This window comes from Bufo gargarizans, chromosome 5, assembly GCF_014858855.1.
Source record: "Bufo gargarizans isolate SCDJY-AF-19 chromosome 5, ASM1485885v1, whole genome shotgun sequence".
Taxonomy (NCBI): Eukaryota; Metazoa; Chordata; class Amphibia; order Anura; family Bufonidae; genus Bufo; species Bufo gargarizans.
This window is the reverse complement of record NC_058084.1, coordinates 355,267,571-355,285,997: the sequence shown is the minus strand read 5'-3', so window position 1 is coordinate 355,285,997 and position 18,427 is coordinate 355,267,571. Positions and strand designations below refer to the sequence as shown.

Here is an 18,427-nt window from a genome sequence, read left to right as displayed (position 1 = left end):
AAATTGCAAAGGCGGTCTTTCTTTTTCTAGGGGAATTGAAACCCCGCACATTGTGGGTCAATAGCTTACACATCATGGCGGTATATGACAAATTCCGTATAGTAGTGCCAGCCGCCGTCGCCTGCATCCCAAAGCACCCCCACCCCGTACCCCCCCCTCACCTCCAGACATACATTGATCAGTCTAACAGCATTCCCCAAGAGCACAACATCAATACAATGGAACATAATAACAGCCTGAATAAACAGGCAACATAGAGTGGGACTACCTAGCCCCAACATATGAAAAAAGAGTGGCGGGAAATAGGAAAGAGAGCTTAGCCCGGTAACGGCCAACAGCTCCCTCTCACAACATCCCATGTCTGGGACAACATGAAAGTCCGCATTTTCGAGGCCCTATATTAAGAGAACTGGCCCGACACATCGGTTACGGGGATAAAACTAGAGGCCCCGAAGTAGGCCCGTGTAAACAAACAGTACTGTTACCACTCTCAAGTCGAGGAAAGATGAAAAGTCAGGTGTTTCTCAGCCTGGACGGACCTCCGGAGGCTGACGGGACGGTTGTCCAGACTCTTGCCGGCCTCTGTGGCTTCGGTGATGCAGACGGTAAGTCCTGATGGTCAAACTGGATCCCAGCCCTCTTCAGTGCCTCCAGGCCTTCTGCCACAGACCGGATAGTATAGGGGCGCGAATTCAGCTGGAACGATAGGTTGAAGGGAAATCCCCACCTGTATCTAACGTTGGCCTTCTGCAAGGCCTGTGTGACCGGCCTCAATTCTCTGCGCCTACGGAGCGTGGAGGGCGCTAGGTCAGCGTAGAGGTGGACTGATTGCGGGAGTCCAGGTAGGTCCGGGTTGTCCCTTGCTGCAGCAAGAACTTTGTCCCTAGTATCGGGATGGTGGAATTTCAGAATGACATCTCTGGGGATATCTGGGGTCCTGGGTTTCCCCAAAGACCGGTGGACACGGTCCATCTTAAGAAAATGTGGTTCCGCTTGAGGAAGCAGGGCCGTGAACAGGGCCGACAGAGTGGATGATAAATCGGTAAATGATTCTGGCAGACCTCTAACTCTCAGGTTTCCCCTCCGGGACCTGTTCTCGAGATCCTCGATTTTAAGCTCCAACTCTGCCAGTTGATTATCGTGGGAGTCAATGTCCTCTCGATCGCGGCCCAGGGCGTCAGACAGGTCGTCTGTTCTTGTCTCTAAATCCGAGACTCTGTTACCGAGGTCCTGTATTTGGCGCGTAAAGTCCGAGACTGCTTGGGACAACTAGGTTTTAAAAAGTGCTGCAATGTTCTTGTATAAGTCGTCCGAACCCACCCGAGAATCTGTGGTTTCTTGAGGCGGATCCCCGCCATCTGAGGAAGCTGGGCTGGCGGGAGTCGCTGGCACGTCCGCCATGACAGTCTGCCTGGTCTGTCGGAAAATCTCCGGCAAGGTCTGCGACGGGACCGGGGTGCCCGGGATTCTTGCTTTCCCCTTCGTGCGGGTCATCTTCGGGGACCCCTGCATCAGATGTTAGGCGTGATGGAGCCTGTTAATAGGCGCTAAAAGCAGGGCAATCTCGAAGTGCGGAGCGGAGCTCACTGAAGCATGACCTCCTCGTGAGCCGCGCGCATGCGCCCCTCAAAAGATGGTTCTTTAAGACCATGTCTGGATTTCAGGGAGCTGAACAGTATCACAATTCGTGACCCTTATCCGCTTCCTTTGATCCCGGACCTGTTTAACCAGATTGTTGGGGCTAATGTTTTTTCAAAGTTGGATCTAAGAGGGGCATACAACCTGGTCAGGGTCAGAGAAGGAGACAAATGGAAGATGGCCTTCAATACCCCTGAGGGCCATTTTGAGAATTTGGTTATGCCTTTTGGTTTGATGAATGCTCCAGCCGTCTTTCAGCATTTTGTGAACAGCATTTTTTATCATTTAATGGGGAAATTTATATTAGTGTATCTGGATGACATTTTGATTTTTTCTCCTGATTTCAAAACTCATAGGGAACACTTACGTCAGGTCTTGCTCATCCTGCGGGAGAATAAATTGTACGCTAAACTGGAGAAAAGTCTGGTTTTCGCATGGACCCCGAGAAGGTCCGCGCTGTGCTTCAGTGGGAGCTTCCTGATAATCAGAAGGCGCTGATGCGTTTTTTGGGCTTTGCCAATTATTACAGGAAGTTTAATTTGAATTATTCCTCTGTTGTTAAACCACTCACTGATATGACTAGAAAGGGGGTAGATTTTTCCTCCTGGTTGGTAGATGCACGTAAGGCCTTTTCTAATATCAAGGAGAGTTTTGCTTCCGCTCCCATCTTGGTACAACCTGATATTTCTCTACCCTTCATAGTTGAGGTTGATGCGTCTGAGGTGGGTGTGGGTGCGGTCTTGTCTCAGGGTCCCTCTCCTGCCAAATGGCGACCGTGTGCCTTTTTCTCGAAGAAACTCTCCTCCGCAGAGAGAAATTACGATGTGGGAGATAGGGAGTTGTTGGCCATCAAATTGGCTTTTGAGGAATGGCGCCATTGGCTAGAGGGAGCCAGACACTCCTACTTGGAGTCAGCCAAGCGTCTGAACCCGAGACAGGCCAGATGGTCTTTGTTCTTTTCCAGGTTTAATTTTGTTGTCACGTTCCGCCCTGGGGTTAAGAATGTGAAGGCGTATACCCTGTCACGTTGTTTTCCGGGAGGTGGGAATTTTGAAGACCCGGGTCCCATTTTGTCTGAAGGTGTGGTGGTCTCTGCTCTTTATCCTGAATTAGAGGCAGAGGTTCAGGTAGCCCAGTCAGAGGCTCCTGATCTTTGTCCTCCTGGGAGGTTGTTTGTGCCTCTCGCTTTAAGACACAATATTTTTAAGGAACACCACGATACTGTCCTTGCTGGGCACCCGGGGGCAAGAGCCACAGTTGATCTCATCGCTCGGAGATTCTGGTGGCCGGCGCTTCGTAAGTCGGTTGAGGGTTTTGTGGCAGCCTGCGAGACCTGCGCTCGTGCCAAAGTCTCTCATTCACGGCCATCAGGTCCTCTCCTTCCCTTACCCATTCCTTCCCGTCCTTGGACACATCTGTCCATGGACTTCATTACAGACCTGCCTCGTTCCTCGGGGAAGACTGTGATTCTGGTGGTGGTGGACCGTTTTAGCAAAATGGTGCATTTCATCCCTTTTCCTGGCTTGCCCAATGCTAAGACGCTGGCGCAGGCATTTATTGATCACATTGTCAAATTGCATGGTATTCCTTCAGACATAGTCTCTGATAGGGGCACGCAGTTTGTTTCCAGATTCTGGAAGGCTTTCTGTTCTCGCTTGGGGGTTCGGTTGTCAGTCTCTTCTGCTTTCCACCCACAGTCAAATGGCCAGACGGAGCGCGTCAATCAGAATCTGGAGACATATCTGCGCTGTTTTGTGGCGGAGAATCAGGATTGGTGTTCTTTTTTGTCTCTTGCTGAGTTTGCTTTAAATAACCGTCGTCAGGAGTCCTCTGATAAGTCACAATTTTTTGGTGCATATGGGTTTCATCCGCAGTTTGGGACATTCTCGGGAGAGGGGTCTTTTGGTTTACCTAATGAGGACAGATTCTCCTCGTCGTTGTCATCTATTTGGCAAAAGATTCAGGATAATCTAAAGAGCATGAGTGAGAGATATAAGCGTGTGGAGGATAAGAGACGCGTGCCTGGTCCGGACCTGAATGTTGGTGATCTGGTGTGGTTGTCTACTAAGAATATCAAATTGAAGTTTCCCTCCTGGAAGTTGGGTCCTAAGTTTATTGGGCCTTACAAAATCTTGTCTGTCATCAATCCTGTTGCCTACCGTCTTGATCTTCCTCAGACTTGGAAGATCCATAATGTTTTTCATAAGTCCTTATTAAAACCTTATGTCCAACCCATTGTACCCTCATCTTTGCCTCCTCCTCCGATTGTGGTTGATGGTAATCTTGAATTTCAGGTCTCTAGGATTGTGGATTCTCGTGTTGTCCGCGGTTCTCTCCAGTACCTCGTTCATTGGGAGGGTTATGGTCCTGAGGAGAGGATGTGGGTCCCAGTGACGGACATTAAGGCCACTCTTCTCATCAGGGCTTTCCATAGGTCCGATCCTGAGAAGGTGGGCTCTGAGTGTCCGGAGTCCACTCGTACTGTCACCACCAGACATCTGAGAAGCTCTGACAGACGTCTAGAACCTCCTCCTTGAGGTTCCTTTGTTTTGCTTTCATTTTCTCATCTCGTTAGCCTCTCTCAGCTGTCATGTAGTTGCACTGATTGCATCCCTTTAAGTCCTTTTCCCATAGTGCATCACTTTGCGGTTTATACAACTTCCTGGAGTGTGTGCATGTTGTTCCTACTTATGAGTCTTCTACAAGATAAGTTTTGTTCATTTATTTGTGTGTTTCTGTTTGCTGGATCCCAGGTGACCCTGACTCCCTCCGTATCTAGAGTAGGGAGCAGGTGGTCGTGTCCCCTCACTATTATAGGGTGTTCAGGTGTTATACAGTCGAGGTACGAGGATATGCGATCATCTACCATTGAGATTTTCGCATAGGCTGAGCAGTCAGGGAGAGAGCCAGGTCTGATGCAGGGCTCTCCCTTTTTGTTCCTTAGTTTTGGATCCAGTCAGTCGTATATTCATTTTGTGTTTTCTAGTTTCCTGCACACCTTCCGTGACAGTTGTCTTGGTTGTGTGCTTAGGGCTATTGTCTTATTGGAAAGCAAACCTTCAGCCCAGTCTGAGGTCCTGAGCACTCTGGATCAGGTTTTTATTAAGTATATCTCTGTACTTTGCTCCATTCAGCTTTCCCTCAACCCTGACCAGTCTGTCTCTTCCAGCCGCTGAAAAACACCCCCACAGTATGATGCTGCACCACCATGCTAGGATGGTGTTGTTATTGTAAGGATGGTATTGGGCAGGTGATGAGCAGTGCCTGGTGTTCTCTGTATCCAGCATAGATGGTTAGTATAGCGTGCCTGCCAGACCTCAGACTATAATGGAATCTAACGTGAATGCAGCCGCTCCTCGGCATTTATGGTGGATTCGGACGGACAAAAATCACTGTGCACAACAATTTTTTTGTCTGACCAAATGTCGGAAAGCGGCCAGATCCCAACCGGTTCTCATTATAGTCAAAAGGCCCCGGCGGATCTGCCTGCCAAGTTGCTCTGCCCCGTGTGTGAAACTAGCCTAAGAGTCTTTTTGGTGTTATTTTTTGTTTTGTTTTTGCAAACTCCAGGTAGGATTTTATATGTCTTTTACTGAGGAGAGGCTTCCTTCTGGCCACTCTGCCATAAATCCCAGATTAGTGAAGTGCTGCAGTGATGGTCGACCTTCTGGAAGTTTCTCCTATCTGCACGCAGGAACTTTGGAGCTCATATCTTGGGCACGTCTCTTATCATGCCCTTCTCCTATGATTACTTAGTTTGGTGGGGCAGCCAGCTATAGGAATAATGCTGGTTGTTCCAAACTTCTTCCATTTAAGAATCATGGAGGCAACTATGCTCCTGAGAAGTTTCAGTGGGGCAGAAAATGTGTGGAGGTAATGGGATCAGCAGCTAAACTCAACTTTTATTATTATTTCATAAGTTGCGTGTTTCAGGGCCACACCGGCCCCTTCTTCAGACCAAGAGATGTGATACGAGAGGAGGTAAGTATGCACTATTTAGCGGAGTTTTGGGGGGAAATTTCCCAGTACGGTGGGAGGGGTATGAAAACTAAGGCAAATGTATAAATGAATATTAAATAGTCATATGATTGGAATACATACATACATATATGCATACATGCACCAATAAATATACATTTGACGTTTGGAGACAAATAAAATAAAAATACAATAAAATATAAAATAAACATGATTAGGACAACACTAAAAACACCTAAAAATATATATATATTATATAAAAGGATAATGATGTTACTCACTGGTGACTATGACATTTCTAAGAGTAGCCACAAGGTGTCAGTGGAGTCCTGCATAGGAGAAAGTGGAAACAAACTGTAATGTATCTTGTACAGTCATGGCCAAAAGTTTTGAGAATGACACAAATATTAGTTTTCACTAAGTTTGCTGCTAAACTGCTTTTAGATCTTTGTTTCAGTTGTTTCTGTGATGTAGCGAAATATAATTACACGCACTTCATACGTTTTAAAGGCTTTTATTGACAATTACATGACATTTATGCAAAGAGTCAGTATTTGCAGTGTTGGCCCTTCTTTTTCAGGACCTCTGCAATTCGACTGGGCATGCTCTCAATCAACTTCTGGGCCAACTTTAGAGTTTAGTTGTCATCTGGGCCAAGTCGGGTATTGTAGCCTAATATGGCGTTTATGTAAGGCTCACATAGTCGCCAGTGAATAACAACATTACCCTTTTGTATATAATATTTATTTTTAGGTGGTTTTAGTGTTGTCCTATTCATGTCTATTTTAATACATTTATTTTATAGAATTTTCCTTAAAATTTTTTCCAAACGTCTAATTTATATTTATTGATGCTTGCATGTATGTATGTATTCCAATCATGTGACTATTTTAATATTCATTTATGCACTTTTCATACTCTACCCCCCTGTAATGGGAAATTTCCCACCAAAACTCCCTTAAATTGTGTATACTTGCCTCCTCTTGTATCACGTCTACTGGTCTGAAGAAGGGTCTGGTTCGGCCGTGAAATGCATAACTTATGAGATAATAATAAAAGTTGAGTTTACCACAAAACCCTCCTGTCTGGACTAATCTGACTGCACCACTGCTGATCCATTACCTCCACATCTACCTACTTAACATTGGGTCTCTTGAAGGGGGAAGTTTGGCGGCACCAGCTGCCAATTGATTCATCGCCATTTCGGATTTTGCACTCCCAGCGTAACCCGTCCAGGTGAGTAACTCCATCAGCGTTCTTCTATATACATCATATGGTCATACCGATGCACTCCTCTTATTTCTTTGGACCATTCTCCAGATCTGTGCCGCTACACAATCCTGTCTCTGATTTCTACAGGCAGTTCTTTCCTCCTAATGGCTGGGTTTTTGCTCTGCTATGCGTTGTCAGCTGTGAGACCAGGGACATAGCTACCATGGAAGGAGGGGAAGTGGCTACTAGGGGGCTAGAACTTAAGAAGGGGCCCAGGAGGAAAACAAATAGATTTATTTTGAATGCCCAGGAAGGGATGAGTCTGGTACTCCTAGTACTAGCACTGTTATTACTCACCTCTCCCTGGTTTTCTTCTCCAGGTGCTTGCGCCACACTAAGTCCTGGCAGTGAACAGCTTCAGGATGGGACTTTGTGTGTAGGAGTGTATTATGACCTGATGCTGTGTGACGTAAAGTCACAGTGTAGTGCATGCCTAGACACAGTGCTGCAGGAAGAGTGGTATCACCTGTAGGAGGAGGTAAGTATTTATTTTTATTTTTTTGTCCGATCTGTGGTCTGCACTAAGGGAACCGAGGGGGAGCCCCCGTTCAAAAATTTGTTGTGGGCCAGTCATTTATAGTTAAAGGGGTTGTGTCACTTCAGCAGGTGGCATTTATCATGTAGAGAAAGATAATACAAGGCACTTACTAATGTATTGTTATTATCCTTATTGCTTCCTTTTACAGACTGGATTCATTTTTCCATCATGTTATACTCTGCACGGTTCTAGGGTTATGACCCCCCTGAAATCCATCACCGTTGGCCAGGCTTCCACACTATAGGACAGTGCCGGCCTGTCTGGTGGCCTGGACCATGGGAGCACACTTAGGCTAGTGCTTTTTTTTTTATAGTGTGCAAGCACGACCACCGCTGAAGAATTGCAGGGTGGTCATAACCATAGAAACAAGCAGTGTATAATGTGATAGAAAAATGAATCCAGTGCCTTGTATTAACTTTCTCTATATGATAAATGCCACTTGCTGAAGTCAAACACCCCCTTTAAGCCACAGTGTGAGACCTTATATAGACAGGGGTCTGTCTTTCCAAATGATGTTCAATCAACTTAATTTACTACATGTGGATTCCAGTCAAGGTGTACAAACATCTCAAAGATGATCAAGAGAAATGGGAGGCCCGCACAGCTAGATTTCAAGATTCATAGCAAAAGGTCTTGTGTCTTATGTCCATGTGAAATGTTAGTTTCTCCTTTTTAATAATTTTGCAAACATGTCTAAAATTCTTTTACAGATTGATGGGGGAACTTTTTAATTTTATTTCTTTAATTTTATCACAAACCAAACCGCAACATAACAACATTTAAAAAAAGTGAAAGGGTTTTTATTTTACTGCTACTGAGGAGGGACAATGTTAGCTGCTATATTGTAGTAGATATTTGAATAACAGTATGCTAGTTCTATTGTATTTATACTCATATGCCTAGATAAAAATGCCCACAGAAGAGCTGTGCACTAATCAGCCCTAATTGAGTCACTTATCCCCTTCTCTCTCTGACTGCAATTGAATGGTCTCACGGAGAAAGTCAGACCTTTCTGTGCCGAAAGTCCAAACAAAGGAGTAAGTTGAAGAGCCAAAGCAGGAAATAGATCCCATATAGTGAATTCAAAAAATTACATCCAGAAAGTGATTTTGTAAAACCATATTGTGAGAAAAAAAATGATATCCTGGTAGTCCCCTGGTTTTCAACCTTCAACCCCTATACAGGGATCTGGACAAAGCTGCCACCTCCTGGAATAGTCCCTGTGTGGATGGCAGCTGACTCACAAGGATCAACAAGGAGAATCTGTAAGGTTATGGAAATCAAGAATATAGCAGGTGTCGCTAAGATCTGCAGATGATCAAATTTTCAAGCACCGAGCTCCGTTCTTTGCCATGTGGAAGGGGCATAAATGCCAGATTGAAAGGAGAGGGTTTTTTAGCCATCAATGTGCCAGTAATCACTTGGCACAAACTGAAAGGGACAGAAACCATGAAGTTAGAGACTTTGGTTTATCACTTTGGCAGATCATGACTCACCTAGGCTGGGGTTAGATGACCATGAGAACAGGGACCAGTACCCCTTGGGGCCCATCAAAATGAACAGAGCAGCTAGTCAAGCATAAACTGTCACGGCTGAGGATGGGGGAAATCCTCAGCCGTGCGATGATGTAAGATGTCCGGTCGCTACTAGGCCAGAACCACAGAATTAGGGAGCTGGTCACCTCCTAATGCGTCCCTAACGCTGACCCTGTCTCCTGTCTGCATGAGCCGACCTTGATGGTAGGAGGGCTCATACGCTGGAACCTTATAGTCCCTACAAGCCCTCAAGTCGGCCCTGAACTAGAGACAGAGTAAGACAACCCACTCCTCCTAGACACGGAGGAGCAGGAGTCTCACTGGCCAAGCAGCATGAAGAAAGGGAACATAAACAGGTCTATGGATAAGACAGGTGAACCCACACAGTTCCACACCTACCTGTCTCAGACTAGCTGACTGGATCCCTGTGCTGGCATGCTGAAGATCACCACGCATCCACACACAGGGACCCAGATCCATAGCTGCACTAAAACACAAGGAAAGATGGGACATCAACAACACATCAAAGGAAATAAACTTATGACCGGAAGAGTGGCCCTTACAAGAAGGATGGAATCCACAGGAGGCTGCCTCAGCCAAGCATGACTGAAAGCAACCTACTGAGCTGTGCTCCAGACACAGGCTTTATAGGGCAAAGTGGCCACACCCACCGGTCAACCACACCCAGTGACACAACACACACACTGGGAAGGAAGTTAACCCTTCCAGCACACAGAAGGGAAAATACACATACAGGGGAAGTGACCAACCTGATCACCCTGTGGCTGTTGCCGCTGGCAACGACAAGGGTGGCAGCCGTCCTGGGAGACAGCCCGAAGACCGAGACACTGCCACCACATGTACATAATACCAAACGTTGCCACGGGCAGCCACAGTGAAAGGACGATGTCCGTGCGCACCAAACAACAACAAGTGCACACCAGACATACAAACAAAGTGCATCCACACACGCACACAACTCCCCGGGAACCGCACACATAGCTGTTGTCCGCGGCAACCGCACTGAGGCCAACTACAATATGCCTCAGCTGCGGTTGAAACAACAACCACAACCGCAGGCAACTGTATGCGGCTCCCAAGGAGTCACGACCATAACCGTGGCCGTGACATAAACTCAGCCACTCCGTTCATTTCTATGGGAGTTCCGGAGATAGTAAGTGCACTTGGAGCATTTGTGTTATTATTTCACCTTGCAATACACAACAATGTGTAAGTTAACATTTTTAGGAACCATAGCAAAAGATATAGGGGGTCATTTATTAAGACAAGTGTTTAAGACGCCGGTCTTAATAATCCCTGCACTGGCGGTGGATTCGCTGGAGTTATGTAGAGGCACCTGACAAAAATTGGCGTATATCTCAAAATAAATTATCCCCGTTTTACATGACAAACTCTCATAACTTTGGATATTTGCATCAGTTCGAAGAATGCTTCTGTTACCGCCCTCCTTATATGGTGAGTTACTATCCATATGTATTAACATTTAACGTTTTTTTTTTTTTTTTTTTAAAGAAACCTGCCATTATCTATGGTGATATCTATGCCGCTGGTGACAATTATCTATGTCATGACAAACATTGCATACTACACAGAGTTGGATCTGAACACCATCATGGACAGCAGTGCAGTAGCTGTGGTAAGCCAGTCTTACTAACACTTTACACCTCAACATTTTATTCTTGCCAAATTTTAAAATATGTATTATTATTATTATTTTTCCCCCAATTATTTCATAAAATCATAAATGAAAATACCCATATTGGTGCTAGTAACAGAATACAAGAGAGAGATGTCCAATAGTAGACTGAGGCCCACTGTGCTGAAAACCTCAGAACACCTTCTTTCAATTTAAAGGGGTTGTCTTACCATAATACCTTGTGTCGATATGTGCTATCAGGTGGTGACCACATGATGACCTTGGCCACCACACTTGTGACGAAATCAATAATCAATGCATACCTCCCAACCGTCTCAGATCTGGCGAGACAGTCCCGGATTGCAGTGGCTGTCCCGCTGTCCTGTTACAGGGATGGTATGTCCTGCTTTCTTGCAGCTGTCCCTGCTTCCATAGGAAGCAGAGACGGCTCTTGCTTCATCATTACAGTCAGCTATCTGTCAGCTCCCTGCACCATCATTCCTCCCCCCTCCCTGATGCTCCACACTGCAGGTCTGGGCAGGGGCGGGGCCGGTCAGGATTCCCTTGTATCCTGTTGCTGCTGCTGGGGAATGAGGTGAGTATGTGGAGTTTCTTTTTTTTTTTTACTGCCTTTGAAGGGGGCACTTTACTGGGCAAATTACTGTCAGGGGGCACTTTACTGGGCATATTACTGTTAGGGGCACTTTACTGGGCATACTACTGTGAGGAGGCACCTATCTGGCCATAACTACTGTTAGGGGGCACATATCTGGGCATTGCTATTGTAAGGGGGCACATATCTGAGCATAATTACTGTGAGGGAGCACATATCTGGGTATCGCTACTGTAAGGGGGCACATATCTGGGCATCACTACTATTAGGGGGCACATATTTGGGCATCACTACTATGAGGGGGCACATATCTGGGCATCGCTACTATGAGGGGCCACATATCTTGGCATCACTACTATGAGGGGGCACATATCTGGGCAGGGCCGTCTTTAATATTGATTGGACCCTGGGCAAAAATGTACTTGGGCCCCCTGGATCCCGCCTTCCCACACCTTAGCAGGCAATCACGCCCTCTATCACAACACACACACAAAAAATACACACATGTGGTAGACTACAGTGAATGACTGTAAATACTTCCAGTTCTGAAGACTCCAGCGGCTCAGGATCAGTGCTCTGGGCTCACACTAGTGTTACAGTGCACCCCAGCACCCCACAGTATGCAGTATAGCACCCCACACTATACAGTACCCCACAGTATACAACACCTCACAGTATACAGCACCCCAAACAATACACGATACAGCCCCCCACACTATACAGTACAGCAGTATAGCACTCCACACTATACCGCACCCTCAGTATACATTATACAGACCCCACAGTATACAGTACAGCAGTATAGCCCACCCCCCACTATACAGCCCCCCCCCCCACACTATACAGCCCCCCACACAGTATACAGCCCACCACACAGTATACAGCCCCCCCAGTATACAGCCCACCACACAGTATACAGCCCACCACACAGTATACAGCCCCCACACAGTATACAGCCCCCACACAGTATACAGCCCACCACACAGTATACAGTCCTACACAGTTCCACACAGTATACAGTCCCACACAGTATACAGCCCCCCACAGTATACAGCCCACCACACAGTATACAGTCCACCACACAGTATACAGCCCACCACACAGTATACAGCCCACCACACAGTATACAGCCCCACACCGTATACAGCCCCACACAGTATACAGCCCACCACACAGTATACAGACCACCACACAGTATACAGCCCACCACACAGTATACAGCCCCCACACATTATACAGTCCCACACAGTATACAGCCCCCCACAGTATACAGCACCCCACTATACAGTAGTTTACAGTATATTAACATAACAGCCCCTGAGTGTCACCTTTTTCTGATGTAATCTTCACACAAAAAAGCTCCACAGTTAACTTCTGCAACACTCCACAAGACCTGTGATGACCTCATAGCCATGTGACCAGCAATTGCTAGGTTACTGGTCACATGGTGATGTCATTAAGGTCCTAAAGCACAACGATCATGATGCCTGGACTCCTGGTAGAGCTGACAGCCTGACACCCGGGGCAGTAGCTAGCAGGGCTCAAGAGGCAGCTGCCTTGGGCCCCCCAGGAGCAACTGGGCCCGGGGCAGCTGCCCCTTTTGCCCCTTGGTAAAGACGGCCCTGTATCTGGGCATCGCTACTATGAGGGGGCACATATCTGGGCGTCGCTACTGTGAGGGACACATCTGGCCATAACTACTGTGAAGGGGGCACAATGCTGTCATAACTACTGTGTAGTGGCATAAAGGGGTAATAATTACTATGTGGGGGCATTTAAGGTACTGGGTGTGAATAGGTGTTTAGTTATGTTTTGGGTGGAGTTAGAGGCGTGGCATACTGCTGAAAAGTCCCTCTTCCTTCTTTTCAAAAGTTGGGCGGTATGATCAATGTGTAGCAGTGCCACTATTTTGAACTGAATGGGGTTGCAGCACTTCTAGCAAGTTATGGCACCCGTGACCCTAGATTTACAAAAAGTCTGACACTGCGGTTGTAAAAACTTGCAAGTTATACTGCGACTCCATTTAGTTTAATGGCTGAATTACTAAATGGCGATCATTCATCGCGGGACTCACAGCCAAGATCACTGTAGCCAGTGGCGTACCTTTAATACAGGCAGACCACGGGGCTGGGGAGAGGGGTGCTAGGCACTGATCTTCTTCTCGCCTCCTTCTGTTCCGAGGTAAAAATACTGCATTTTCAGGCATCTGTCACTAGAGGGAGCTCAACGCAAAGACATTATTATAGCTTCTATTGGACTGTATAAACTTCTATGAAACAAAGAAGGTAAAGCAGCTCTCCCACCGTACACCTGCCTTGAGCACAGATGGCAACCTCCGGAATTCATTGCTGTCAATATCCAAAACCAAGAAAAATCCAGCTTCCAAGATACAAAAGGTGGAATCTTTATTGTGCGATTAAAATCATGATGAAGGACCCTGATTTATTTGTGGTCTGAAACGCTTTACTGTAACCTGTGATGTCCTGTATTGGATTTTAATCGCACAATAAAGATTCCACCTTTTGCATCTTGGAAGCTGGATTTTTCTTGGTTTTGGGTATAAACTTCGATGTACTGAACTCCCCCTAGTAGTAGCTGCAGGTAGATAGCTTTGTAATATGTGAAGTGAAGCTGGAGAATTTTTCAATGTATTTATAGTTGATAGAAATTTGCTGTTCAGAATGAGCACCATATTTTTTATGCAAATGTTCGGGTTGACTTATTTGACAATATTTTTGGTTAAAATTTCTTCTGCTTAATAAGAAAATGGGAATTCATCAGAAATCTGTGGCATTGTGGCTTTGCAATTCCACATTGCCTGTGAGTGCTTGCACAGGCATACTGGAAATTGGTGGGGCAGAGGGGCCCTACTAAGTTTTTCTATGGGTCCCAGGGGCAGATTAAGTGCATGATAGGCCCAGGGCTGTCTACCCAACTTGGGCCCCTCCCTCCATTTTAGGTTATTTATTTTTTTGTATGAAGAGACACGTTAGATTTCTCAATTTTTCCATCAACCTCCCCATCCTGGTGTCCCCACAGTGTCATCCTGCTGTCACCCCCAATACTGTGCCCGTTGTGCTCCCCAATGCCCCAGGTACTATACTGCTGAAAAAATAGCGACCCTAATAGACATAATTGGGGTCATTTATCAAACTGGTGTAAATTAGAACTGGATTTCCAAAAGAGCTGTCAAAAATGAATGATGGAACCTGATTGGCTGCTATGCCAGTTCTGCTTTACACTAGTTTGATAAATTACCCCAAATGTTCCTATAGTGTCCACAGCAGCTATAATGTCCCCTAGAGTGCCCCCAGTAATAATAACACCCTCTATTGTGCTCCAGGCAATAATCCCTGTATAGTGTCCCCAAAAATAATAGATTTGCCCCTACAGTGCCTCCCTAATATCAACACCCCCATATAGTAATTTGCACCACAATGCCCCCACATAGTAATCCCCCATAGTAATTTGCCCCCACAGAGTAATTTCCCGCAAACTGCCCCCATATAGTAGTTTGCCCCTACATAGCAATTTCCCCACACCGTCCCCACATAGTAATTTCTTCCACACTGCCCCATATAGAAATTTGCCCCCACATAGCAATTTCCCCCACACTGCCCCCACACAATAGTTTCCCCCACACTGCCCCACATAGCAATTTCCCCCACACTGCCCCCACACAATAGTTTCCCCCACACAATAGTTTCCCCCACACTGCCCACACATAGTAACTTCCCCCACACTGCCACCACATAGTAATTTCCCCCACACTGCCCCCACATAGTCATTTGGCCCCACACTGCTCCCACATAGTAATTTGCCCCCACACTGCCCCATATAGTAATTTGCCCCCATATAGTAGTCCCTCCCATAATAATTTGGCCCCACACAACCCCCACATTTCCCCCCCGATGTACTCGATGTCTCTTCACTAATATGTCCTCCTGTGTGTGTCCCCCACATGTCCCCCAAAGTAGGCACATGAAATAAAAATTGGGAAAAAAATGAAAGCTAAATACTCACCTATGTCCAGGGCCAGGCGCTTGCTCGCAGAGGAAGGTGGGATGAGGCAGGCATGCACACCTCACTGTGATGCGTCCCGGCACAGGCGCGCGATGACGTCATCACGAATGCCTTCGCCGGGATTTCACTACCGCATAGGCCTCAGGCCTACTAGGCCTGAAGCCTATGGCGGCGATCAGCCATGGGACAGGGAGCTATGCGCTCCCGTGCCCCGCCGCAGTATGTGGGCGTTCAGGTCGGCATTGGGCCCCCCAGCGGTGCTGGGCCCGGGGCTGCCGACCCGAATGTCCCTATTGTAATCCACCACTGATGGGTCCCTATGATATCTGTGTATACCCCTGGTTTAAGCCCCAGTGTTAGGGTAAATGAATGTCCAAGAGTTTGGTCTCCTGCTTAGGACACTTATTTAGGTTCCATGCGTCTCCATGTAAGGGCTCTTTCACACGAGCGTGTCCTTTGAGCGAATCACGCTCTGTGTGAGAGGGATTGTGTGGTCTGGACATACGAAGCACACTTCATTATCATGATTAATAATGCCTTCCTGTAACACAATCATACTGACACCTTATGTCAAGTATGATTCCTTTACAGAAAGGTGATGCAAAGACACACAGCATTATCAATCATGATAATGCCGTGCGCTTCTGTAGTCCAGACCACATGATCTTGATTCCCGCAAGGGACACGCTCGTGTAAAAGAGCTCTTACATGGATGGACTTCCATTTCAATAACTTGTAATGCTACATTTTTCCTGCAATGATCACTACTGGTCGCAGGTTGGAAAAACCTTTAATGCCATCCATAGATGTCCAGGGTTTTCATCTGTTCAGCTAACAAATAATTGTTGTAAAATGCAGAAATTTTTTGCCACCATTCAATTTAAAAATAAAATAAAAATAAAAGCTAAATATTATATTTACATTTTTATTTAGACTTTTGCTGAAAGAGTTCTTGGATTTGTAAAGTGGTTCATCCCCATCTCAGTGGCCATGTCATGTTGCGGTGGATTAAACTCAGTAGTCATTTCATCATCAAGGTAAGCTAATATCAGAAAAGACAGAAAAAGTATTAAATCATTCAGTCTAGAAGTCACTATGCTGTAGTTTTATGTATTGATGGAGATGTACTAAAACTAATAAATAGGAAAACCAGAGGAGTTGACCATAGTAACCAAAATGATATTATTTTTTTTTAAATGTCTTAGATAATTGAGAACTTTTGGCCTCTTTCACACGTACAATTTTTCTGTATGGTGCAATGCCTGACGTGGATTATATCACCAGTCTGGTGATATAATCCAACTTGTCTTTACTTAAAGGGCTTCTGTCACTCCACTAAACTCTTTTTTTTTTTTTTGTCTGCTTAAAATCCTTATGCTGCGATTTCTCAATATCCTCAGCATCCTCCATTCATAATGACGCCCCCTCCTCATGGTGATTGACAGGGCCAGCGGACGCGCTCGTTCTCTGACTGGCCCTGTCTGCGTTTTAAATCTCGCGCGATCTTCGGTTGGTGCAGGAGCACTCAGTGGAGGATGCTCGCTTGGCCGCTCCATCCTCAGTGCGCCTGCGCCGGGTGTACATGTGACGTCATCGGCGCAGGCGCACTGAGGATGGAGCGGCCGAGCGAGCGTCCTCCACTGAGTGCGCCTGCGCCAACTGAAGATCGGCGCGAGATTTAAAACGCAGACAGGGTCAGTCAGAGAACGAGCGCGTCCGCTGGCCCTGTCAATCAACATGAGGAGGGGGCGTCAGTTTTTTTATATAACTACTGAACCAAACTGAGTAATAGCCCTATATATTGAGAAATCGCAGCATAAGGATTTTAAGCAGACAAAAAAAAAAAAAAGAGTTTAGTGGAGTGACAGAAGCCCTTTAATGCAGCATAAATCCATACGAGTTACAGCAATAGTCTTGGGTCCCAGCAGGTATTGGCAATATGTGGCAGGGATAAATATCTCTTCTGCTTCCTATTATATGCCTGGTGAATCTGGCAGGTATCTATCTTCTGCTCTGTCTGTCTTCTGCTTGATGAGGGCCTGACTAGCTGAGGAGGAATTTGGCCTCTCCTGGACTCTGGATATGTACTCACAGCTTGGCTCACAGGGAATCCTTCTTCCTGGAGGCTGGAGGTAGCTGCTTACTTGTCAACCAGCTGAGGCTGATGGCTCAGGCTGGGAATGTTCTCTGGTCCATTGAAATGGTTCCGCATACTGTCTGCAAAGAAAACGGAAAGGACACGGAAAGAAAATACGTTCATGTGCATGATCCCTTAACCTCTTGGGGACACAGGGCGTACAAAAAAAAACAAAAAAACTATAGCTCAGTATATATAGACAGTAAAACATAATTTTTTTTGTTTTAAAAAAGCTGTTATTGTGTAAAACTTAAAGGGCTTCTGTCACCCCACTAAACCTTTTTTTTTTTACTTACTTATAATCCCTACACTGCGATTTATGGCTACATGATCTAATTAATCATTTTAGTCCTGTAGATTTTTTTAAAAACATGCTTTTAAAATATGCAAATTACCTTGCTACCAGCAAGTAGGGCGGCTACTTGCTGGTAGCAGCCGCATCCTCCGATCCTAAAGAAGCCACCTCCGCAATTTGATTGACAGGGCCAGGGAACGGAATCGTTCTCTGCTGGCCCTGCCTGTTTGCATTCAAAATCTGGAGCCTGTGCCGCGGCCGTACCTGTCTTCAATCGGCGCAGGCGCACTGAGAGGCGGCCGCTCGCTCGGCCGCTCCATCCTCAATGCGCCTGCACCAATGACGTCTAATCTACACCCGGCGCAGGCGCATTGAGGATGGAGCGGCCGAGCGAGCGGCCGCCTCTCAGTGCGCCTGCGCCGATTGAAGACAGGTACGGCCGCGGCACAGGCGCCAGATTTTGAATGCAAACAGGCAGGGCCAGCAGAGAACGATTCCGTTCCCTGGCCCTGTCAATCACAATGCGTCTTTAGGATCGGAGGATGCGGCTGCTACCAGCAAGTAGCCGCCCTACTTGCTGGTAGCAAGGTAATTTGCATATTTTAAAAGCATGTTTTTAACAAAATCTACAGGACCAAAATGATTAATTAGATCATGTAGCCATAAATCGCAGTGTAGGGATTATAAGTAAGCAAAAAAAAAAGGTTTAGTGGGGTGACAGAAGCCCTTTAAGTAAATAAA

The 18,427-nt window shown here is 46.3% G+C and overlaps 1 protein-coding gene across 2 annotated transcripts in view; it reads left to right on the top strand.

Annotated features, from left to right (window-relative positions):
• The window catches only part of LOC122938777 (Y+L amino acid transporter 2-like), a 67,644-nt gene that overhangs the window by 25,928 nt on the left and 23,289 nt on the right, over window positions 1-18,427 (top strand). For both annotated transcript variants that reach the window (XM_044294540.1, XM_044294541.1), the window contains exons 5-6: window positions 10,495-10,618; window positions 16,188-16,291. In XM_044294540.1, the coding sequence (XP_044150475.1) occupies window positions 10,495-10,618; window positions 16,188-16,291 (228 nt within the window). The remainder of the gene's footprint in view (window positions 1-10,494; window positions 10,619-16,187; window positions 16,292-18,427) is intronic.